The sequence below is a fragment of the Lepidochelys olivacea genome (assembly GCF_965140295.1).
Source record: "Lepidochelys olivacea isolate rLepOli2 genome assembly, chromosome: 6".
NCBI classification, from domain to species: Eukaryota; Metazoa; Chordata; order Testudines; family Cheloniidae; genus Lepidochelys; species Lepidochelys olivacea.
Genome location: NC_140416.1, coordinates 21,953,747 through 21,977,751, shown reverse-complemented (window position 1 = coordinate 21,977,751; position 24,005 = coordinate 21,953,747). Strand labels below are relative to the sequence as shown.

Here is a 24,005-nt window from a genome sequence, read left to right as displayed (position 1 = left end):
GCAAAGAGCTTTCCGCAGGCAGTTGTCAAGAGCCATCACTCAGGTGTCTCAAGCCAGGCATCCAAAATCATCAGTGAATTCTGAGAACCTTGGCCAACATATCTGATGTTTCTTTGACTAGCTTGTTTTCCAGCCCTTTTTTGTGTGTTCTCAGACCACAATGTGTCTGAGCTCACCTCCATTTAAAGCTCCTCACCATCCCAGTGTGGCACGACAGCACATGGCAAACACGCCAAAGACCTCAGAGGAGCTGGCGAGGAGGACTGAAAGAGCACAGAGAGAGTGGTGATTTCAGCACACTAGTGGGGTGTAGCAAAGTTACAGTGCACAGACCAGCCCGGATTTCTCGTCTCCCGCCACAGGAATGAGCTTCTTCTGCCGGTCACGACCCAGCACCACTGCCAGAAGGGACACTGCATTTTCTAAAAATTACATTACGTGAATTAAATTGCTCCCCCCTTCTCCCATCCTGCCTCTTCCACCCCGCCCTACTCCACACAGGCACAGAGAGCATGAAGCCACCAGAAAGAAGACCCAAGCAAATCCCCTTCTTTATTCATTCCACACTCATATTTACTGTTTTCTCCCTAGTTCCCATAGAAACAGTTGTCTGTGGTCCTGGCCAGGAGCCAAGGTGGGGGGGGGGAGGAGGTAAGATATATAAATGAAGTCATTCATTAAGCTCCGCCTCGACCTTCCTTTCTTATGTGACAGAACTTGATAAAGTCTCTGTTTCAGAAAGGCTCTTAACCCCGTCTGTCCTGGACTCCCCCAGTCATAAGGTGTGAGGGCCCCAGAATGAGTGGGATTTTTAGAATTCACCTGGAATTCCCCAGGGGGCTGCAGTGGGGAAGAATTATAACTACCCCCTCCCACCCCCCAGGGGTGAGCTGGAGTCTCCCGGGGGGCTCCAATAGAAATTTGTGTGACAGTCATTTACATTATCAAATGAGCTTGGCTTGCAGCTCTCTCTGTTTCCCAGTTGGATGTGACTAATTCTCTCTCCATGACCTCACCGGCTCACTATTCTGTCACTGCATCTTCTGAACTGGCTGTGTGGCATGTGAGCGGAGGACAATAATAACAAGAACAAACGGGGGTGGGGAGGATTAAAATCATTGCTCGGCCCAATCGAAAGATACCCACCAAATTCACCCTGCCAAAGGACAGCCTGGCATATTGGCTTCTCTTCCAACTGACCCACATTGCAGTTATCCCAGTGCTGAGAGCCTCTTTGCCATAAACACGTGGGTCGCTGCTTTCTATTGTGCTGCACAGTGCTCAGAGGCCCGGGGCCTCCAGCTGGAGGGAAGTGCCGTCATGCTGAAAGCCTCTCCCAGGCTTCTGTCAGGAAGAGGGGGCGCACCAAACAGTCCCAGCTGCAGCTCAGGCTGGGGTTTCTCTCTGATGTCACTTGTTTGTCCGTGGCGCTGCTAAAGATGTCCCCTCTTCAAAACTTTTGAGCAGATCTGGTGAATTTCAGTGCTCAAGAAGTGTAGGGGCTGGGAGAACTGGCCAGATCCAGGCATTGCACAAGCAGGCTCTGGCCAAGCTTTCTTCACTACAGCTCTGCCAACGTGACTCCAAACTGGCCTGGATGCAACACACGCGCCCAAGCTCACTCCCTGCCATTCCAGTCCTAAGTAGGAGCTGCTAATTACACAGTGGCTTAAAGATAAACTGGATATTATCCACTAGGGACTAGACTTAGGCCTGGTTTACACTTAAAACTTCTACCAGCGTAGCTACATCAGTCAGGGATGTGGAAAAAAAACCACACACTTTAAGGACACAGCTGTGCTGACTAAACCTACACTGTAGACAACTAAAGAGAGCAACCAAAGAGCGCAAAGCTAACATCATTTGGGGAGATGGTGTTCATATACTGGCAGAAACACTCTTTCTGTCGGCATATGCTGAGTCTACACTAGGGGACCGGACCAGCACAGCTATGCCAATCTAGGGTCTGTAGTGTAGACATAGCCTAAGAACACCCATGTTCATTACACTTGTGGGGTTTAGCCTTATGGGTAAGGATCACAGCTGAAGGATTAGTACAGTCCATTATCTCACTGTATCCAGCCTTTCCCTCCCCTGCCCCCCAACATATAGCCAGTTTGCCTATTTTCAATTGCAAATGTACATCACAATGAATAACCAATAGATCCAGAAATTGCACGTGTTAGGGACCATTTGACATTCATTACCTCTGAATCTCCCTTGCTTTAAATGCAGCCTTTCTACCAAACAATGTAAAGACCCTTCTGCACAGCACAGCCTCCCCCCGACCCCACCCCCCACCATAGGCCTGCATCTTCCTTAGCCTATCCTTTCACCCAGGAGTCCTAACTTTTGTGACGTCCTAACTTCTTGATGCAGAGACAGCTGCAAATATGTCCTGAGCACAGGACATGAGGTCAATGTGCAGAGAAGAACCAAAGAAAAGGAGGTGGAGAAAGAGGGAAAACTTGTACGGTCTCGCACAGTGGGTCTGAGTTTGACCTCCTTTCTACCCCATCCCTGGGGTTGCATAGGGTGTGATTGAGGCCAGGCCATGATAATACCAAAAGGCATATTTAAACGCATGGAATGGATTATTTATGACTGATTAAACTGTGCTCACTTGCCATGCGGCTCTTTTGCTGTAACCTTTATGATCCTGCCTCCCATCCCCTGCACTGTGAACCCTGGGGAACAGCCATGTATCATCTGATTATTCCCCAAAGCCCGCAGGGCATGTTCTCCCCAGATACAATCTCCCTGCTGAAATGGAATTGGGACAAAAAAGCCATTACAATAATAGCTGCTACCCCGTCTGACCCAGATTCTCCCCCACCCCTAGTCTGTCTGCCCAGGGCTTTCTCAAAGAGGGACAAGGGGTCAGCATGGACTTCAGTGTGGAGCAAAAGCTTTCACCACCCCACGCTCACCAGCTCCTTCCTCCATCTCCGTTGTCCTCCTCACAGGCTTTCCATGGGATGGGCTCAGAGAGCAGGAGAAGCCTGACAGTGCACCCTTACATGATAGATCTCTGTGTGTGGAATTAATGAGCTGAGGGAAAGAGAGAGGGAGTGAAGGAGGAATTGCATTCATTCCAAATGCTTTGACGAAAGCCTCATCTCCAGCCCATGGGGTTCCAGTGATCTCGTAGCTGTCCTGCAGCCTGTGTGCTGTGCATGGAGTAATCATGTCCCTTTCCACCATGGTATAGAGGTGCATAATGGGTCAGCTATGCCATATTACCATGTAACAGAGCCAGTGAAGCAAGGGCAGTTGTGGGCTGCAATAAGACTCTCCAGCCATGAGTCCATAACAGTTTTAACTCTTTATCTTCTCTACAGCTGGGACCTCTGGATCCAGATCTGGAGTTCCTCTAACTCTGCTCTTTTGAGGCAAGGTGCTGTTAACTCCCACTTCTCACAACCAAGGATTTCAAGGAAGGTCACGTTCCCTGGGGCATACTCCTCACCCACGCTTGAGGAAATGATAGTGGCCAGGCAGGAGAATTTCTGGCACAGCTTCTGCCGTCTTTAAGGGAAGTGCCCCAGACTCTGGGAATCTTTTGCATGGTTCACACTAAAAGGAAGTTTTGCTGGCCCAGAACCAGCTCTCAGCACTGAAGCTAATTCCAGAAAGGAAAATGAAAAGCCTCCAATGGGGGCTTGACTTCAAGGATCTGTGCCAGAATTCAATACCCCTATGCAAGTGAATTCAGCATTCCTGTCTCCCGAGCCAGCAGTGGCAGCAAGTGCTTTACAATTATTTTCTTTGGTGCCTGTGTATGTGAGACAATCTCGTCCCCCTTCTCCCCCCACCCGCATACGTAAGGACCAGGTTAGGTGAAGGCAGCCTCAGGCTTTAGGATCACCTACTCGCACTCGCAGCAGGAATTTATTACGTGCGCCACCGTACAGTCTGGATGGTATTTCCAAAAGCAGTCGGGTGTTGACCGAACTCTGCTTCCATTGGACTCAATGGTAAAACTTCCACTGACTTCAGTGGGAGTCAGGTTAGGCCAGTGCTGAGTGCTTCTGAAGATACCACCATAGAGAAGGAGGGGTGTCTGAAGCTGAAAGCAGGTGGCAATGGCAGCCCTCTGGATGTTTCCCCAGCCCCCCTCCCATTAGTTTTAGCCAAGAGGGAAGGGAGAGGAAGCTCCCCCGGACTTATTCATGGGGTCTTCCCTTCGCCAATAAACTCATTTCTAGTGACCACCAGCAAATGTGACTCACAAGACATCCGGATAGACAAAGACCTACGTCAATCAACTGATTCCTCCTGCTGCTGACTTAATATTAAGGGTGCTTTTAGCATTAGTTCATAAAGGATTAATAGATGTGATAAGCATGTTATAGACATGAACTGGTCTTGTTATAGATGGTTTTAAGGGCATCAGCAGAAGATTATAAATCATGGTTACAAGCAAGACCTGTTGGACCCTATAACAATTGATTAAACCATCCATTAATCATGTATTAACCTTTATAAATGATAAATAGAAGTCCCCTTAATACCAAATGTGACTGATCATTGTCTATGGCATGTTCTTGTGGTCTTTGTCTACCCAAATAATGAGGTTTCCACTGCTTCCCTTGAGGAGATTGTTGCGGTGTGTCTATCAGACATCACTGTTTGAGGACATGTACTGTAAGTTTTCCTCTGCTCAGTTTACTCCCATCACTGCTAGCCATACATCCCTTGGGTCAAACTAGCATCCAGCATGATTTCTCACACAGTCCTATGATCAATGGAAATCAACGTGGTAGGTGCCTAGGGACTTCTTCTTTTCACAGTCCCACTAGGTTCCCAGCTACCTCTTTAGACATCTAATACCTTTTAAAACATCAGGTCCCAATTCACTTACCCAAGGTCACCCAGGAAACCTGTAGCAGAGCAGGGATCTGAACCCAGCTCTCCAGCTAGCTCTCAACCACTGGACCATCCTTCTTCCTATGGAATGCAGGAGAAAGTGGTTTCACTCCCCAACACAAGGCACAATTTTCCCTCCGGCCAACAAAATTACTACAACGGGAGGTATCTTTAACTTAGATGACCAGAAAATGGAGCCATGTTTCTTGGGAGATAGGATTCTATGACCTATGAATAATGTTGTTTAATAGCAAAGACTCAGTAAAATCATTACCTACTTTGGTAGGTAGGAGTGGGTTGGGTAGTGTGAAGAAGACGGGGGAAACCCAGTGACAGATATCCATATAGGCAGGGAGGCTAGTCTCCCAACCTATCCCTCGAGGGAAGAAATGTTTATTTTGGCGCTGAGAGATTAGCTCATTGGTCAGACACGCATAAAAAGACATTACTGTGCTGGGCCATTATTAGTTCAATTTCTGGGCTGCAAAGCTCAGTATGGAGTCTTTGTTACAAAGTGCCTTTCTCTCATACCAAGCTTTTCTTCCATGCCTGTAGCTGTCCTATCTCAGTCATTTCCCCCCACCCATCGTATAAATCACAGCTTTGCCTACAGGATCCAGGCAGCAGGAGAGGGCTAAGCCCCACCCCCCAGCACACACACCCACACACCCCTTGAATCATCTCCGATCTCATCCCTGCTGACCTGTTTGGTGCAAGGAGCTGGGGAAAAGAAACACTGCTTGCTTAAAAGAAAAACAAAACAAAGCAAATCTTGAGACAGGGACAGGCCGAGCAGTACAGGTAAAATAAGCAGCAGCCCAAAGCTTCACCCATCTCCTGAACAGAAATTGAACCAAACTGAACTGGGCTTTCCAAAGAATTGTCTTCAATGCTTCTTCTAATGATTTTTCATTTTAATGCACCTTAGCTCATCTCAGCTCTGCATTGTAAGAGATTATCTTTACCCCCAAGAGTCTATACTCTAAATCAGTGGTAGGCAATCTGCAGCCCGCGGGCCACATGCGGCCCATCAGAGTAATCTGATTGTGGGCCGCAAGACATTTTGCTGACATTGACCATCCGCAGGCTTGGCCCCCGGCAGCTCCTAGCGGCCGCTGTTTGCCGTTCCCGGCCAATTTCAATGGGGACCTGCTTCTGCTCTCGTTGACACTGGTATAAACCAGGAGTGGCCACACAGAGGTTAATAACGTTATGCCAGTTTAGAACTAGCATAAGTGAGATCAAAATGAGGCCTGATGTTTTTTATAGTACTGATGAGTCGAGAGGTTAGAATCCAGGCGCTCAACAATAGTTCTTCATTCACTCATTCTGCTCCACTTCATTCTACAGAACTCCCCTGAGTCCTCGACACGTAGGGCAGAGATCAGCACATGCACAGCACTGAATAGCGGAGTGCAGAGAGGCAATGGGAGTGTGCTTTTCAGTTCCCAGTGGGATTTAAGGTGTGCTTCCTTTATTACTGTTATTTATCTTACAGTAGCAACCAGAAGTCACAGCCAAGCTCAGAGCCCCATTGTGCCAGGCACTGCACATACACATAATGAGACAGTCCCTGCCCCAAAGGGCTTACAGTTAAGACAAAGGCTGGGAGGAGGTGACAGGAGCACAGAGTGGTGAAGCATCTTCCTGTTGTCATCATGCAGCCGAGCCAGGAACAGAACCAAGCGTCCTGAGATCCAGACCCAACATCCTGTCCACTGCCTCTTCTTACTGAAAAGCTCTCTCAGATTGATTTGGCCATTTTTAGACTTGCAAACCAAACCCTTTCCCCCAACATGATCACTGACCGCCATCAGCTGATGCTCCATTCATCCCCAGGGATTTGCTTGCTTTATACTAAGACCGTTCAGGGTTGGCAGGAATAAACCGCACTCCATGACACTGAAGGGCTCAGTCCAACTCCCGCTGATGTCAACGGGAACAGAATTGGGCCCTAGATGGCCAATAGGTCTGGAGAAATCGAAGCTCTGGAGTAGGCTAAGAGGAATGGTGGTAACAGAATGCAATAAAATTGATCACGCCATAGGCAGCCCCTGTACTATATGGAGCAGTAATGTTATAGTTAATGGCTAGATGCGTGGCAGCTGCAGAGCTTCTAGCAGTCCAGAGAGCTAGGAAATTCTGGGAATGAATCCACATGGTATTCAGGAGGGAACGCTCACATTCCTCCATTGGTGAGAGCAGGATTAGTCAGCAGACTTTGGGGGGACAGGTGGGCAGGAACAGTGGAATGTGGGTATCCTACGAATGCAAAGTCGCTCCGGGGAAGGGAAATGGAGCCTTCCACAGCCATCCAGTGAGCTCAAATGGGGCAGGGTGTCATTCTCCCAGCCCAGGCTCCAGAGGTGGGCGTGAGGCTCTGTCTGCAAATGAAAAGATTTTGCTTGTGAGCATCTGGCTTTCGTGCTGCAAATCTATTTGCCAGCATGACGCTAACGGTTGTTGATTTAACTGTTTTAGGGGAGGCAGAGAGCTTCACAGGAGCCAGGCCTCCTGCGTTCTGTTGCCAGCGTGGCCACTGACTCACTGGGTGATCACTGACAAGTCACTCAGTCTCAGATTCTCCATCTGTAAAATGGGGTTAACAACACTTACCTACCTCACAGGGTTAGCCTGTTAAAAGTTGCAAAGTGCTCCTTTGACATCCTTTAATTGAAGGGTGCTGGATCACAACAAAGAAGACAGATTTTGGGGGGAGAAGGAGGATGGCAGATTTGCTGTCCAAGCCCTGCCTTGCTCCCAACTCCTTCATTCACAGCGAAGGAAGGGCCATAAATGTCCATGGCCTGAAATAACAGTCAGTTCCTCTGGCCGAGCTCAATGTTGCTCAAAGCCAAGAGAGAGCTCAGTGCTACAACATGCATGTGGGTGTGTTAGCACCAGGGTGGGACTGCAATGAGGACCTTCCCCTCTGCCCTTTTACAGCTTCCCAGACAACGGGTGCTGGGGAGGCTTGCAGGCAGGCTTACCCTCTCCTGTGTGAAGATGTGCACCCAGAGAAACACTCAATACAATACCGGGTGGGGAGAGGGTAGCTGCTTCCCAGATAACATGCATCATTCCCACCCAGACAATGAGGCCTGGTGTTGACACTCAGATATCAGGAAAGCAATATGGACTGCAAACAGCACAGCACTAGAGTAGTACTAGCTATAGGGAGAGGAGGCGGGGTGGGGGGTCACCTGGGAATCCTAAGGATCAGGGCACACCCCTCCAGTGCTGTGTGATCCATCAGTCTGGCACACCAAGCCTGGTAGCGTGTCCTGGGAGCCCAGCAGAGCCCGTGCGCAAAGGCCCAACAAACGGCATATGGACATTTCTCTCCCCCGCCCCCCACTCATTCCTCTGCCTCAGTGAGCTTGCTAAGGTGCCTGTCAGCTATGCTCAGACCGAGTGAGTAATGGTGCAAAGAGCGGGGGGAAGGGACGATAACAAAGGGACTGAAAGGGTATTGCACGAGGGGAGAGGCCATTGTGGATCTGCGGGCTCTTGGGGAAAGATGGAGGCGGGGTGGAAGGCAGCGTTTTTAACCCCTAGGGCTGTACTTGTCCTCAGCAAATTGCGCTGGGATACTCAGCTGGAGCTTCTAAGTCCTCCTGCTGCTCCTAGGACCCCACCGTCCAGCAACAGCTGATCCCTGACCCAGTAGCCTGATCCCCTCCCATTTGCCTCTGCCTTTCCACCCACTGCAGTAGCTCTGCCACCCGCAACTTGCTCCCTCCTCACTCCCCAGCAGACAATTGTTTTCACCTGCCCCACTTCTTCATTGCAAGTTCTCTCCCCCACCCGGTGGTATCTAGCCCCTAGATAACCCGGGATGGGCACATAAAAAAGGTGATTGATTAAGAGACAACCTACCCCAACCCTTCCCCCCACCGCCCACTGCTGGTGCCCATCCTGATTCCAGAATCCCAGTCACAGGTGACCTGCACCCCAGTCGCCATTTTCCCCCGCACCCTCCCACAAGCTGCTTCCCTCTTTAGCCCAGAAATTCACTCCCAACCCAGCCCACCTCCCACCCCTTCGAACACTCCCTTCCCAGATCTTGTCTGGAAAGCTCAGTGCTTGGAGGGTCAAACAAAGCAGCACCAAGGAACTGAGCAGAGGATTTTTCCCATCACACAAACACTTGTGACCTCAGGGAAAGTTGCTGTGGGGGGTGTGAGGAAGGGTAGGCAGAATAATAGGGACGGGAAAAACAACTGAGCAAGGTGATCCTCCATCAAACAAAATGTTCCTCCCAAGAGCTATGAAAAATGGAGATGACACCACAATCCAAGGAGCCAGTGGAATTGTGAGAATGCCTAAAACCCAGGAGAATTTAGAACAGGACCCATAGGCCGAACTGGTTCACAGAGTTCCACAATGCAGATCACAGCATCCCTCACTTTTAATCAAGAGATACAAGCCATGGAGCCTGTAGGTACCTGGAGCAAGGATGCTTGGCTCAAGATGCAGCATTTCATGTATGGACATGCAGTTTCCACAGGCTGCATCTCCATGTTAAGGTACCATCTACACTGGGCCTGCAAGTAAGGGGAGTATAATTTAAAATTCCATACTTTGGCTTTTCTTGCAAGTATTAATGACTCCCCAGACTGATAAGATACCAGAAGAGCAATAATTCTGAATGACTGAAGAAATGCCTTAGATCCTTCTCTCCACTGATAGCCTCCACATCTCTTCTTGATTCCCTGGCACTCCCCTTTTCTTGTGATGATATTCAGAGTTCAGATGTTGACGTTTTGGAAATTATCCTTATTATCTCTTGTTTGTATTGCATTAGCACCGAGGAATGCCGGTCCTGGACCAGGACTCCACTGTGCTAGGCGCTATACAAACACAGAACCAGCCGATGAGCCCTGCCCCAGGGAGTTGATCATGACTCAGTTCGCGCCTAAATCTTTTGAGTTCCTCCACACAAAGAAGGGAAAAAATAGAACCAGGTGCTATGAGACCAGAGGCTTTTCTATTATCCCTCCTCCACATACACACCCCTTCTTCAATTGTAATAATTAATTAAATGGCTAAGGAAATCTGATTACATGAAACCATCTCAAGGTTGCTGCTCATACTCAGAAGACAGTGGAAGCTGTATCCGTGAAAGATGCTATTTAAACCACTATTGAACAGAGGCACATACAGTACAACAGGTTTATGAAGATGTTGATTTGTAGGTTAATTAAATAGTAATATTCTATTGTACAACACTTGAGACTCAATAAATACAGAGAAGATAAAATTCTAGCAGGGGTGCCTGGTGAACTGAATTAATCAAAAGGACAAGCAATAGCTGCATATCTTATTGATAAGAATTCATTAGATAGATAGATAGATTAGATTAGAACTGAAAATACAAAGTCCCATAGCTAGGTATTATCATTATTTTATGCTGTGTTGTTATAGCCATGTTGGTCCCAGGACATTAGAGAGATGAGGTGGGCCAGGTAATATCTTTTATTGAAGCAACTTCTATCAGTGAGAGAGACAAACTCTCGAGCTTGCACAGAGCTCTTACAAGATATTAATAAAAGTTATTACCTCACCCACCTTGTCTCGCAGGTATTGTCATTGCTAATTTATTACAAACAAGACAAAGCAGCCTGATGTCTGATGGATGCTCTTTTGCAATCCACTGACTGATAGAGACCATGCCCAACAATGGGAGATCCTAGGTACACATTGGAGAGAAGAAGAATGAGATAAGCTTGTAAACTGCCTATTCTTTTCGGATGTCATTTCTAGTTAATTACAGTCACTTGCACTGGGTATTCTCTGCAATCATCAAGCGTATCCCTGGGTTCTGTTAGCCTGATGGACACTTTCCAGTCACCAACTTTTCAGATGCAAATGACGTGCTCCTGTCTAGTGTCTTCATGCAAAGCAACCCCCAGTATCCCCACTTTGCCAGTGGCCAGAAAAAGAGCAAGAAGGGCTTGTTTTACAATCCACCTCCAGGATGCAACAAGATACTGCTCATGGCCCTCCAGGGAACAACTGCCAGGGGAGAGAGCACTCACGCTCATGCCACCCGTCGGGCATTAAGGCCTCGATCCAAAGCCTGTACAAATTGGAAAAATCATCATTCCTGTATTTTTCCACTAGGGTCTTCACTGATAGTAAATGATGCCTATGGAAACAGCATCAGTTCATTGCCAGGACACTTCTGTGGTTGACTCATGTACCTCTGGTCAGAACTTCTCCTTAAACTCTTATTTTCAGCTCCCCAAATACTTGGGCTTTTCCACTGGGCCTTTTATCTGTGCAAAGTTTATCTATGCAAAGTTCATAGGCCTCAAGCGTTATGCTAACTTGCTGAAGCTAATATCTTTCAGGATATAGGCTTGTAGGTTTCTTGCATTACTGCTGGACATAATTCAAAGCAGAATACAATGCAAAGCAGTAAATATAATAAAGGCAAACTAGCCCACTGGGCTACAATAGCAGTGAATATTAACAATGGCAAACTAGCCAACTGGGCTACACTGGACAACATGTACAACACCACATACTGAGTATATCACCACACAGGAGCACAGCAGTGAATCGCTTATGCGGGGCAATGGGGGCAGTGAAGGGCTTAAGTGCAGCCCACAGAGTCTGAGGGAGCCCATGGCTGCCCTTCTCTTTAGTATGAAAATGAAGCCCCTTTAGGCTACTGTTCCCAGCTCCCATCATGCAGCATAGCTGGGCTGCTTGAATTCGTATTCAACACTGTATGCTGGGATCTGTAGTCCCCGAGGGCCGCTCCTCCCTACTAAAGAAAAGCGTGGATGCATTCTCTTTATTTCCAGCAAATTACATGCAAACTTGGGGCTGCTGACAAGTTGCCAATAGGTCCCTTCATTGGACACAGTTACAGAGCCCTAGTGTCAAGACTAAAAGTGGGGAAAGCCATCAGCAACTTCTTGCCTCCAACAGGCAAGTGTGGGAGAAAGCTCAGTGATTCAGCAGCATCTGAAGTCACTGGAGTTTAGTCTAGTTGTACACCAGTGTGACTAAGATCAGAGTCTGTCCCTGTGTGACCCATATAAATGTGACATACCAAATGTGCACATGCACTATGTAGGCTTGCAGTGCGACCACCCGGGGATTACAGTGAACCTGGAAACTCCATTCATGTAGCAAAGCAGAATAATAGCAATACTCCCTTGCACTGCTGTTGTATCTTGAGTCCAAGAATCCCAAAGCACGTTAGGAACATGAATGAGTTCAGCCCCGCACCAGTCCTGTGACAGAGTAGGCAGACAAAAAGTCCTGAATAGTTTAGTTGTACAATCAGCAATTCTGCTTATAGCAAAACTTAGAACGAAGTTCTGTGCAGAAATATGACTCCTCTACAGGAGGGTTTCACTGTGTAGAAAAAGTTCTGCACAGTGCATGGACTGTCCTCTGCCTATATCTGAGCAACCCTCCTGCCTTCTGTTGACCTCAGTGGGGTTATAGCTGTGTAACCCAAGGTGAAATCCATCTCTTTTTCCCCACATGGAACAGGGGCGATGTATACAAACACCCACGCCAGAATCCAATTTAAAATCCACTTACCAAATGACCCGACTCAACCATAGTGTTAATCCCCATCTTCCATAAAATCTCCCTCTAATCTGATAAAACACCAGGGGGCATGTACTCTTCCGAATGGGCACCTACAATCCCCATCAATATTAAGAGTAATTATGAACAGCTATTAAGAGGAGGTCTAGATTGGGGCATGTGTGAGTGTTTGGGCCATTTATCTATCTCTGGAGCATATGCAGCATGCTCATCACCCTTTTCTCCTCCAAAGAGTTTCAGCCCAGATTTGAGTTCTGGGGAAGACTGAACAGGGGAGTCTTATTTTAGTGTAACTGTTTTGCCCAGCAGCCCTCAATTCTGGTCCATTCTCTGAGCTGCGTGTCCTGTGTTTGAATGCATTTGATGGTCCTATTCCACTTGCACTTCTTTACACCTTCCAACTCAGCCCCAAATTTCATGGTTACAAAATGAGATTCCATAAAATGGGGTGATTCCCCTGAGCCAGGGCTAAGGAGAGGAACATGAATGGGTCATAATGGAGGTGACCATCCCCCTGTCTCTCCAAGGGACCAATTCAATGCCAGGTAAAGTTAATGGGAGTCTTTCTGTGGTCTCCTGCAGGTATTGAACTGCCCCCCCAAAAAGGGTAGTACAGGAAGTCCCTGGATTGAATGGACATGAAGAACAAATTCCTCTCGCATCCAGGAAGAGAGACGCCCTTCTGAGGTAAGGTTTCAGGCTACAGTAGTGCCAATGGGAACCCCCAAATTGAACTGAGCCTGGAGACTGGAATCCCCTCTACCCAAAAACACACACTGCAGGCTGGGACCAGCATCCACTCGGGAAGTTGTACACCCCAGGGAAGACTAACATGCCCAAAGTGTGGTTCCAAGGAGAGCATTAGTCTCCAGTGCTCTCATATCCCAAACCACTAAGTCACACTTAGCATTAAAGTAAAGAACAGAGCAGGGAGTTTCCCCTGTTGAATCTGAGCTTTCGACACCTTCCTGCATGGTTCACGATAAGCTTCCATAATGCCTGTAATAATCCGGGTGTTGGGGACACTGAGGCAAAGGTCTAAGGAGCAAAAGTGGTGTTTCTACACCGCATTAGAAAGCAGCATGGTTACAACTGAGTGGAGTCCCACCCTCAGTAACTGAACAGAGCAGAGTGCAGCCATCCTTCCCAGAGAGATCTGGGCTCAGCATTTATTGAAAAAAGGAACCAAGGATCTTCTAATTGTCCAACAATCTGCCCTAGCGACTACACCCAGATGCTCAGGTGGTGTAAATCAGCATCTCTGTCTCCAATTGAAATCAATGGACTGATGCAGATTTACACCAGCTGAGGATCTGGCCCTTTAAGGATTGTTGCCTAAAAACACACATACATTGCACAAAATAGCCCCAAAAAACTTTGCTAGACCGAGCCCCTCTCCTTCAGCTGAGACACATAAAAACTCTCCAAGCCAAAAGGAAACCTCAGCAGGTTCAGGTAAATATCACAGTACGGTCATGTTTAGCTATTTTAACTATGTGCTTCTGGAAAAGCCATCAGTAAGCTCAGCTCTGCCTTGCTGATATTGTTGTTTGGGGTTTATTTATTTTCCCTGCTTCCAAGATGCTCTGTCTGCTTCAGAGCCCTGTTAATGAATAGGTTCAACTGATTTACATATACGTGTGCACAAATATACCACAACGGAACAATATTCTTCTCGTCATGAAGCGGATACATTTCCCTCTGTGGAAGAAACAGCCCATGGAGTTTGGAATTAGCCAAATCAAATTGCCATGGTGGAAGATCAATGGGCTGAGCTCCATGGAACAAAGAATCCTGCCTCTCTGCCTTTGCTAGGCAGGTACAGACTTACCTTATGAGGTTCTGTAAGCCTTGTTTGCTGGAATTCCTCCTCAGGATCGCACTGGTCATTGTGGAAGAGGCTGATCTCTGGGCAGGCTCACAGATCCTGGCTGCTAAAACTCCTTTCCCTACTTTTTTTTAATTTTCCTTTTAAAAAAAATAAATAAAAATAATCCTCTCCCTCTCTCTCTCTTCAGGAAGTTCTGCAGCTGGTTTCCTTTTGTTTCTCTAAGCCCCCCTGTTCAGCCCCCCTCTTGTCTCCTCCACCTCTACCTCCTCCACAGCCTAGTGGAAATGTCAGAGAAAAATCTTTCAGAGAGCAGCTTTGTAGTCCGAGGCAAAGCAGGGTCCCCTCCCTGCTCCCATCTGACTGCTGAGTGAGCTCAATGCAAAGCTTAAACGTCTCCTTTGCTCTAAAGGCTATTCTTCTTCTCTTTGGCTATCTGTTTCTATCTCTCCTCTCTTACACTCCTTCTGGTTTATGCTTCGTTGTTTCTCATCTTTTTCTCTCCTTCTGTTCCCCCTCCCCCACTCCTCATTTTCCTTCTCTTTTTCTTCCCTTTCCGATCTGTTTCTTTCTGCATTAACTAATTGCATAAATTAGGAACAAAAGCCACTCAGGGACACAAAACCTGATTAGGGGAAAGATAGCAGAGGACAGATTTACAACTCTGGAGCCAGATCTTGAGCTCGTGTAAATCAGCAGCAATCCATTAAAATCAATGGCGCAACTCCAGTTTGCACCAGCTGAGAATCTGACCCATAATCTAAATCTACTCTTAAAAATTAATTGCAAGTCTCAGCAACTTGCAAAGAGGTTGCAACGCTTTGTGGTTAAAAATGCTGTATCAAAGAATGAAGTGCAATATGATCCTGTTTGCATCAGGCTGATTCAGAGTACTGCATCTGAGAAGGCAATGCAGGACTAGTGGACAGAGCACTGGCCTGGGATTCAGGACAACTAGGTTCTGTTCCCATCTCTACTGCTGACTTGCTGGGTGAGCTTGGGTCAATCACTTCCACTCTCTGTGCCTCAGTTTCTCCATCCACAAAATGGGAGTGATGAGACTGGCCTCCTTCATAAAGTGCTTTGCAATCTACTGAAAAGTGTTGAATCAGAGTTAGGTGTCATTATTATGATGTCAACTGGGTGGTCTTGGATAGGGCTCTGGACTATGCCTCGGAACCTGACGTGCATTCTACTTCTGGCTCTGCCCCATCCCGCCGAGTGATGTTGGACAAGTTACTGTGCCTCTGTTTCCCCTCCCATCCTGAGTCAGTCTTGTCCGTTTAGATTGTCAGCTCAGTGGGGCAGGAAATTTGTGTACAGTCCTTTAGTCGGAGGCATTGATGCGCCACTATAATACAAAGAAGAAGAGAGGACTGTGTCTGTGGGAGCATAGGCTTAGCAACCAATAACGACTGAGATCTAATCCCATCTTTGATATTCACTTGTTGGGCGATAGTGGGCAGGTCAAGTAACCTCTCTACCTCAGTTTCCCCATCCGTGGAAAGGGAATATCAACCCCACCTCTCTAAAAGGTGTATTGTGAGAATTATAAAGTGTCCTTATTATCAGGACCAACATGGTTTGAGATTTTTTACTTGCCACTCTCAGTGCATCTCCTAAAATGTGCGTATGTTTTCTTCGGATGAGTAATGCTGGACTATTTACTGTAGCTCAGTTATTTGAAATGTGGATGGCTGATAACTGCCCACGTAATAAATGAAGAAATATTAGTAAAGAGAAACTGCACTGAAATAAGTACAGATGGGTATTAAAAGTTTAAAAAAACCCACCACTTTAAAAATGGGTTTCTTTGTTAATTTTTTGTGTATTTACCAAACAGCCCATAAATGATGAGAAATAATAAAAGCAGCTAAGCACAGTGGTTGCTCTTGCACTAGGGTCACGGATGGACTATGTGCTGGAGTATATTTATTTTACACTTCTAAATTCTGTGAGGCTAGGTGGAACTAGGAGAGCAATCAGCAAAGGTCTCTAATATTCAAAAAGATAAAGGCCCTGCCCCTGCAAGCATGTATACGTGTGTTCGGCTTTAAGCAGACTCACTCGCACTGACTTCATTGGGACTGCTCACAGACTTAAAGTTAAGCACATGTCCAAGCATTCGCAGGCTCAGAGCCTATGGTCTTTTGAAGTCACTGGCCAAATGCCCAATGGCTTCCTGCAAGATGGAGGGATGATGAGAGGGCCTGATCCAGCAAACTTTCATTGATTTCAATGAGGCAGGGTCCAGCTCTTCGTATGGGGCTGACCATCCAGATGGAACCATTCTAGGGTTTTTATAAGGGACTGGTGGTGAATGCGGGCCGAGACAAAGGGGTGATGAAGCTAACAACTATGGCATGGCCAGAACAACTGCTGTTAAATGAAATCACAGCTCTTATTATAGCCAGAGATGCCACACAATCCGTAGCAAACTCAGGAGGGGCAGAGAGGAATGTGAAAGACTTGGGTTTGATAACTATGGGGAGGCTGGGAGCACATGCTTGCCATGGGAGGTGGACGTGGGCTCACCAGGAGGCATATGAGGCCAGATCCTCACTTGGTGTAAACTGGCACAGAGACATTTGCTTCAGTGGAGCTATGCTGATTTACACCAGCTGAGGACTGGGTCCAGAGACAATTATCTTGCCCACATCCCTCCACTCAATAAACACCAGTGCCTGGTGGCAAAGAAGCCAAAGAAACAGCCCACTGTTAAATATATAAGAGTTTTCAAACCAAAACTTTTAGCCTAGAGGAGGAGGTAGAGTCCAGTGGTGCTAAAATCCTGCACCATAGTCAATTCTGCATAGAAGCTAGAAGTGGGTGCCCTTCTATAAACAACCCCCTTCCCCGTAAGGGCTCATGTCCTCAGGTAGTGCAGAAGCCTAAATGCAGTGGAGGATGTGGGTGTTTGCTTGCTGTATGGCAGATGGATTTCCTGAGCCAGCAGGGCATCTAGGATCAAGGAGAAGTCGGTCAGATTAGCTATCTTAAGGGAAGTGGGGCAGGGGTGAAAGGTGGGAGGGGAGATAAGATCTTTGGAATGAACTGAGGAGGGTGACTCAAAGTAACTGGAGGGTGGGGGCAGAATACACCATGATATGCAAAGGGGGTGGGGGGGTTACACTTCCCATTGCATTACACAGGGTACGGGAATTCCCAGGTATCACTCCCTGATTGCAAATTCCCCAGGCTGGTGTGATGGGTTGGGATGCTCCTCCTATAGTGAAGATTAATCAACATCCCTTCCCTTTCATCTCTGTCAGAGAATGCAGGGAGATCAGGTGGGAGGAACACACGTGTCCAGATGTGGGAGGGTCACACAGGACCCCACCGACGAGGGCCAGGGGAGTGCTTCTGTTTAAAAGCCTGCATCTCCCAGACCCTTCTCTCCAGGTGCGAAAGGAAAATGCTAGTGATTGTACTTGGGGATGATCCATTCCCCTTGACTTAATTCAACTGGGGACGCTGCAACTTTATTTTAAAAATTAAAAAAAAAAATCACAAAAGTTATGAGTAAGGGGGATCCCTATCTTACCCCCTCACAGCTCGACATGGTTAGCTAGCCAGAGGCAATTGTGCAGGGGAAGCCCTCAGCCCCACTCTGTGTAGGATAGGCGGTTTCTCTCCTCCCCAACCACCACCACAGCTCAAGATGGAGCATAGCTGCTTCAACATGATTTATACTTCCATTCAAAGGCAGCTAGGGCTTAGCATCAGCCGTGGTCCCATCTGCCCAGCTCCTACAGCACTGCCCACATAAACCTCAGGGTGCCATTCTAGAAACAGCAGTGATGCTGCGGTAAGAAAAAGACACCAACCAAAAAAAAAGACAATTCGTTTTCCTGCTGGAGTTTAACAAAAAATCAATCAAAGAAATCCCTGCAGCGGTGTGGTGCATTTAGCACAAGACAAGACAGGAACAATAACACGGGGCAGTTTGCTAGTGCCTAGCCTGCGTCCTCTAAGCCAGAGGCTCTTAAAGAACTTTCCAGCAACAGACAAAAAGGGAAGGCTTTAAAGGTGAGTGGGATGGGGCGGAAATGACTCCGTTCTGTTGCCCTGGGTTGGAGGGAGGGAGTCCCAGAGAGATAGGGCTGCACCAGTTCTCATTAATGACACAATCGCTCTGCTATGTAGCCCGGGTTGCAAAATCATTTTGGAGGCTAAAGTATGTCTAGCAAAAAACAAGACTATAGCAAAGAAATGCAACCAGAGTGATTTGCTCTAGCACCGTTGCAATCAAAGGTCCCAGTCCAGGACCTTGCTGGGCATGAGCATGTAATCTGGCCACCTAGGATCCCAATGTTTTAGGGGCACTTCCAGCCCAGCTGCCCTGCCCTGCTGTGCACCAACACAGTTTCTGGAGATCTGTTGCTTTAAGTATACCCCACACACCACTGTCTGAGAGGGCTGACACCCCCCTGGGCAGATTCTGGCTGCCTGACCCCCTAGCACAGCTTTTGGCAGGGGGGGCTGCCCCTTTAAGTGTGCTCCCTCTGCACCCGTAGCCAGGAGCCACTCCCCCAATACAGCTCCAGCCAGAACAGTAAAATGTCTAGTGCCAGTTCAGGGCCCAGTCCTTGAAGATCCTGAGCACCGTCAACTCCCAGAGATGGGAGCAGAGGGTGCTCAGCACCTGACAGGATCAGCCCCAGCATTTGTGGAATGTGCCTGTTCACGGTGTTGGGATGCCAAACCTGCTGCGATCATTCGCCCTCTGCCCTGCCTTTCCACTGACTTCAACAGGCCTTGGATCAGGCCCCAGCACTGTGGAGCATGGGAGTGACCTGGATTTTTAAGCATGAGTGGAATTACTGATGGAGCAGCACGGGCTGCTTCAGAATGACTAGAAAACATGGGGATGAATTGAAAGGCACTTCACTTAGATGGAGGGGGAGGAAGCCACCTTTGTGTTTCCCCACAGTCTGAGGCAGCTGGCCCTGTCCAAGCTCTGGTTTCACTTAGAGCAGCCTGGAGGCTGCTCTAGCATATGTTCTACTTCTCACAGCCCCTTGCAAGAGCACAAAATGCCCATTGTTCAAATGCACTCAGCTACACCCCTTTTCTGTCCCTCCAGGAGGGGTGGGAGTGGGGCCAGGATAGGGCTGCTCTACTCCAGCAGAGGTTCCCCTTTACACAGACCATATTTCATGTCCTTTAAGACCCCCTTACACCACAAGAGAAGCATGAAGGATCTTGGGTGCTTTGGAGAATCGGGCCCTAGAACTTTAATTTTTTCAGATTAGCCCATTTGCTGTGTTCCCTCAAGTCCCGTGGAAGACGTGTCCTGGGCATCTTTTTTTCTTCCCCATGGCTCTTTTTCAGAAGCTCTTCATGCTTGTTTCCCCTCTTCACTGACTACACTGAGTCCATTTCCACAGGAACTCTGGGTAAAGAAATTGCACCCTAACTGCATCTTCAGCGAGACCCTTGGTCAACTTCAACCTGTGCCTGGTGGTTCTTGTGTTAGGTGCCAGCTCAAATAGTCCAGTCGCAGTGATTCTCTTGGTGCCCTTTGCTGATTTCCTACACATCGGTAATGCCCATTGGCACACCTCCACATGCCCTAACCACCAGGTAAGGCACCCCAATGTGACAGGTTACTCTCAGGAGATCTCGCAGTAAGAAGGGGTGAGTGCACACCCCATGTCATTACTCTCTCTGTAATATTCCCGCATGGCCACTCTGCCTCTCAAAAGGGTCATTTACATACCATCCAGCCAGTGAACCATTACATTGGATGCTTCAGCAAAACTGGTGTTGAGAGCCCTGGTGTTGATGATATGGCAGGGAGGTGCCCTGTTTCCTAGCTGGTACAATCCTTCATACACCACCATCTTCATGTTCTACTCTTCCCGTCACTACCCCTCCCCCTCCCCACCCTCCCGGACCCACATTTCTCAGAAAGTCTGACAGAAGTAGGTCTTTTGGGATTATCTTTACAGCATTTGTCCTTCATCTTCAAACCCTGGTTCAATGAGAAGGGACGTGTTAACTGGAATGCCAGTCTAATGGAGATGTAAGTAACCAATGGTGGGTGTGCTCTAGAAAGAAATGTTACTTACTGATGTGTGGGATCCCAATTAATATGTCCCATCTCATTTTGCTGAAGCTTGAAGATCGGCAGTCAGCCATGTTAAAGGTAATCCCAGTGAAACAGGGGCTTTAACAGTCTCAAATATCTTTCAAGTAGGAGCAGCCACTTATAGACACGTTGAATACACAATCAGGATTCTAGGACAGGATGGCTCATTTTGTGGGATTATACCAAGCTATTACGATTTTCAGGGTTTAATCCTGTAAGAAAGAAAGGAAGAGCCAGCAGATGGTCCCTTCTCTCCCTTAAGGAGCTGACAAGGTGTTGAGTTTTCTGTCGCTCATTAGCAACACCCTACTCGCTGGTGTAGGAGCAGCGCTGCCAGGCCCCGAAAAAAGGCCCAGGTGCAGACTGATGGCTCTAATGAGAGCTTCTATAACTCCAGGTGGGTGTGAACGTGTGTGAGATGAGGGTGGTCTGCTGGTTAAAGCAGACGGTGGCCAACTGGATAAAACAGATAACTGGGAGTCAAGAAATCTGAGTTGTGTTCATGACTCCACTACATACTTGCTGGTTGGGGCAAGTCTGTACCTCAGTTTCCTCCAGTGAAAAATGGAAACAAAATTACTTACCTGCATGATAATCATGTTAGGTGGCTTTATTCATAAATGTTTCTATAGCCTTGCCAGATCCTCGGATGGCAAGGGCTATAGACGTGCAAAACGTTCTCATCAAGAGGCAAGGGAGTTACAGGGAGAGGAGAATCTGTGATTGTCCTCAGGATTGCCCCTGGAAGCAGAGCACTCCCGCTGGGCAAAACCCACCTCCCCTTCTGCAGCCTGAGAGGCAAAACGGTTTGTTTAGGATCACAGTGACAGACTGCTAGGAACAGCAGGTGTTTCACAGCATCCCAGGAGAGGATGCCTTGCTTAGGAGAGTCAAAGACGAGGGCAGAGAGGGAAGGAAAGAGGACAAGAGGGGAGAGAGACTGAGAGAAAGATACTGAAAAGACAAAAAAAAGTGGGCAAGGGAGAGAGTTGGTGAGACCACTGTTATTCATATAACAGGAGCCCCAGCTGGGATCAGGGCACCCTTGTGCAATGTGCTGTACAAGCATGTAATAAGAGACACGTCTTGTACCAGTGATCTTAAAGATTAAGATCGACACATTATTTGACAAGCAGGGAAATAAGGCAGAGAGGCAGTTGCCCAAGGTGACACAGGAAGCCTATAGCAGAGCTGGGAACTGAACCTAGATTGTCTGAACTTCTGTCCACTGCCTCAACCACAAGAGCATCTTCCTCTCTAGAGTCCCTTAATCACAGGATCTGGGGCTTGGAAACGGCTTCTGGGGGTATCTCTCAGGCCTGCAAGGCAGCTGGAAAAGTCTCAGGATCTGTAGCACCTGCAGGTGGCCTGGCCATGGGTGGTACAAGCATGAGAGGGATGATAACCAGTAGAGAAAAGGGAGAGAGAGGTGGTGCCTAGGTCAACCACAAAGAAGGCAGCCCTTAGACCACACCCCAGATAGTGTTCATTTAGACTGACATGTTCAAAGCTGCCCTAAGGGATTGGACACGCCATTTCCAATCAAATAAACAGGAACTGAGCACCCAAATCCCCTGGGCAGTTCTGCAAACCATCCTCAGCCTTAAACATGAGATGCACTCCTTATTTTTCCGATTACAGAAATATGAACATGTATTTGATGTCCATTATTTTTCCAGCTGGCAAAGAAACGAGGCTATTATGTGGTGGAGGGAGTGGTATATAGGCAATGAGAGAAGAAACCTTCAGCCTTTTCCATTCTCCATCATAGACAGGACTGGGTGCAATCCGCCACGCCCCTGCTTTGCCGAATGGCATTTGTGCAACATACGCAAGTGTCCACTGGGACCAACACATTCAATTCAATTGTGAGCTCATCCATATTTGAATCAAAATCTCTGGCTGATATTACAGCCCAGGGAGTTAAACTCTGCCATGGTACTGAAATCTTCCCCTCCATTTTTTCCCCCCCTGCTTAGGTTGGTCGGGAGGAAAACCAGGGACAAAGCTCCAGTGCTGGTTATTTTGGCTGGGATGGTGAATCATAGACTGGAAGGCTAAGGGACCATTATGATTATCTAGTTCAGTCGTTCTCAGCCGGGGGTACATGTACCCCTGGAGGTATGCAGAGGTCTTCCAGGGGGTACATCATCTCATCTAGATATTTGCCTAGTTTTACAACAGGCTACATAAAAAGCACTAGCGAAGTCAGTACAAACTAAAATTTCATACAATGACTTGTTTATACTGCTTTATATACTATACACTGAAATGTAAGTACAATATTTATTTTACAATTATATGGTAAAATGAGAAAGTCAGCAATTTTTCACTAACAGTGTGCTCTGACACTTTTGTATTTTTATGTCCGGTTTTGTAAACAAGTAGTTTTTAAATGAGGTGAAACTTGGGGGTACACAAGACAAATCAGTCTCCTGAAAGGGGTACAGTAGTCTGGAAACGTTGAGAGTAGGGATGTAAATATTGTTTAAAAAGTTAACGGTTTAAACAATTAAAATTATATCATTTAATCGGTTAACCGATTAAAGGGAGAGGGGCTGGGGGGGCTCCGGCCGGCCAGCCATCATGGCTGGGGGGGCTCCGGTCAGCCGTCATGACTGGGGTTGCTCCAGCCGGCGAATGCGGCTGGGGCTGGGGTTGGCAGGCCGGCGCAGCTGGGGCTGCTCCAGCCACTGCGGCTGGGGCTGGTGTTGGCTGGCCGACCTGGCGCTGGGGGCAGCGTGCCGGGTGGCCCAGGGCTGGGGGCTGTGGGCCGGCCAACATAGTGGGCTGGATCCTTAGCTGGTTAAACCAGCACCATGCCACTGAAGTCAATAAAGCTATTTCAGTTTACACCAGCTGTGGAGCTGATCCGTTCTAAGTACCCATCTTTAGAACAGAGATGTCTCTGCTGTATGCCCACAGTCCCGTTACTGCTGAGTCAGTGAGGGTGCTATCCCCAGTCCCAACTCCTCGGCCGAGGGAGGCTAGCTCATTGCAGTAAGTAAAAGACCTTGATTTAATATTTAGCAGCCCAGGGTCATCACCCACTTTTCCTATGAGGGAGGGGGCTGCCAGCCGTCCTGCCCCTACTTTGCACTAAATGAAATCCCCAGTGAGTCTGGAGTGGGCCTGCCCCTTGTGAGAGAGACAACTCAGACTGCTGAAGCCCAGGATTAAGGCACTCAGGCGGCTGCCTCGCACATCTGGTGTGTATTAAGACGGATAGACTGGCAAAGAAAATACACTGCGATTCCAAGCAAGAATGGTTAACCCATTCATTGCTAGGTCACCACAGGCATGCATTCCTGTAGCAGTTTTCAGTGGAACATCAGGCAGTGGGAGGATAGGCTTTGGCTAAGGTCCTGGGCTAGGACTCAGGAGATAGAAGTTCAATTCTCAGCTATGCTACAGGCTTCCAAAGTGACCTTGATTAAAGTCTCTGTGTCTCAGTTCCCCATCTGGGAAAAAGGGGATCATGCTTCCTCTCTCCCTGGCATATTTCGGTTCTATACTATTTGGGATAGACACTGTGTCTTATTACGTATGTATCTATACATTGCAGAGCACAATGGGGTGCTGATCTCAGCTGGGCCCTCTAGGTGCTACGGTCCTACAAAGTGTGAGAATAATACCAGC

The 24,005-nt window shown here is 47.8% G+C and overlaps 1 protein-coding gene across 4 annotated transcripts in view; it reads right to left on the bottom strand.

Moving 5' to 3' along the window:
* The window catches only part of LSP1 (lymphocyte specific protein 1), an 84,599-nt gene that overhangs the window by 49,974 nt on the left and 10,620 nt on the right, over positions 1-24,005 (bottom strand). Inside the window, exon 1 of one of the 4 annotated variants that reach the window (XM_084630876.1) lies at positions 14,276-14,727. The exons of 2 other annotated variants lie outside the window; for them this stretch is intronic. In XM_084630876.1, the coding sequence (XP_084487002.1) occupies positions 14,276-14,334 (59 nt within the window). In that variant the 5' untranslated portion in view covers positions 14,335-14,727. Of the gene's footprint in view, positions 1-14,275; positions 14,728-24,005 lie in introns of those variants that run through there. One more of the 4 variants, XM_084630875.1, reaches the window with a different exon arrangement.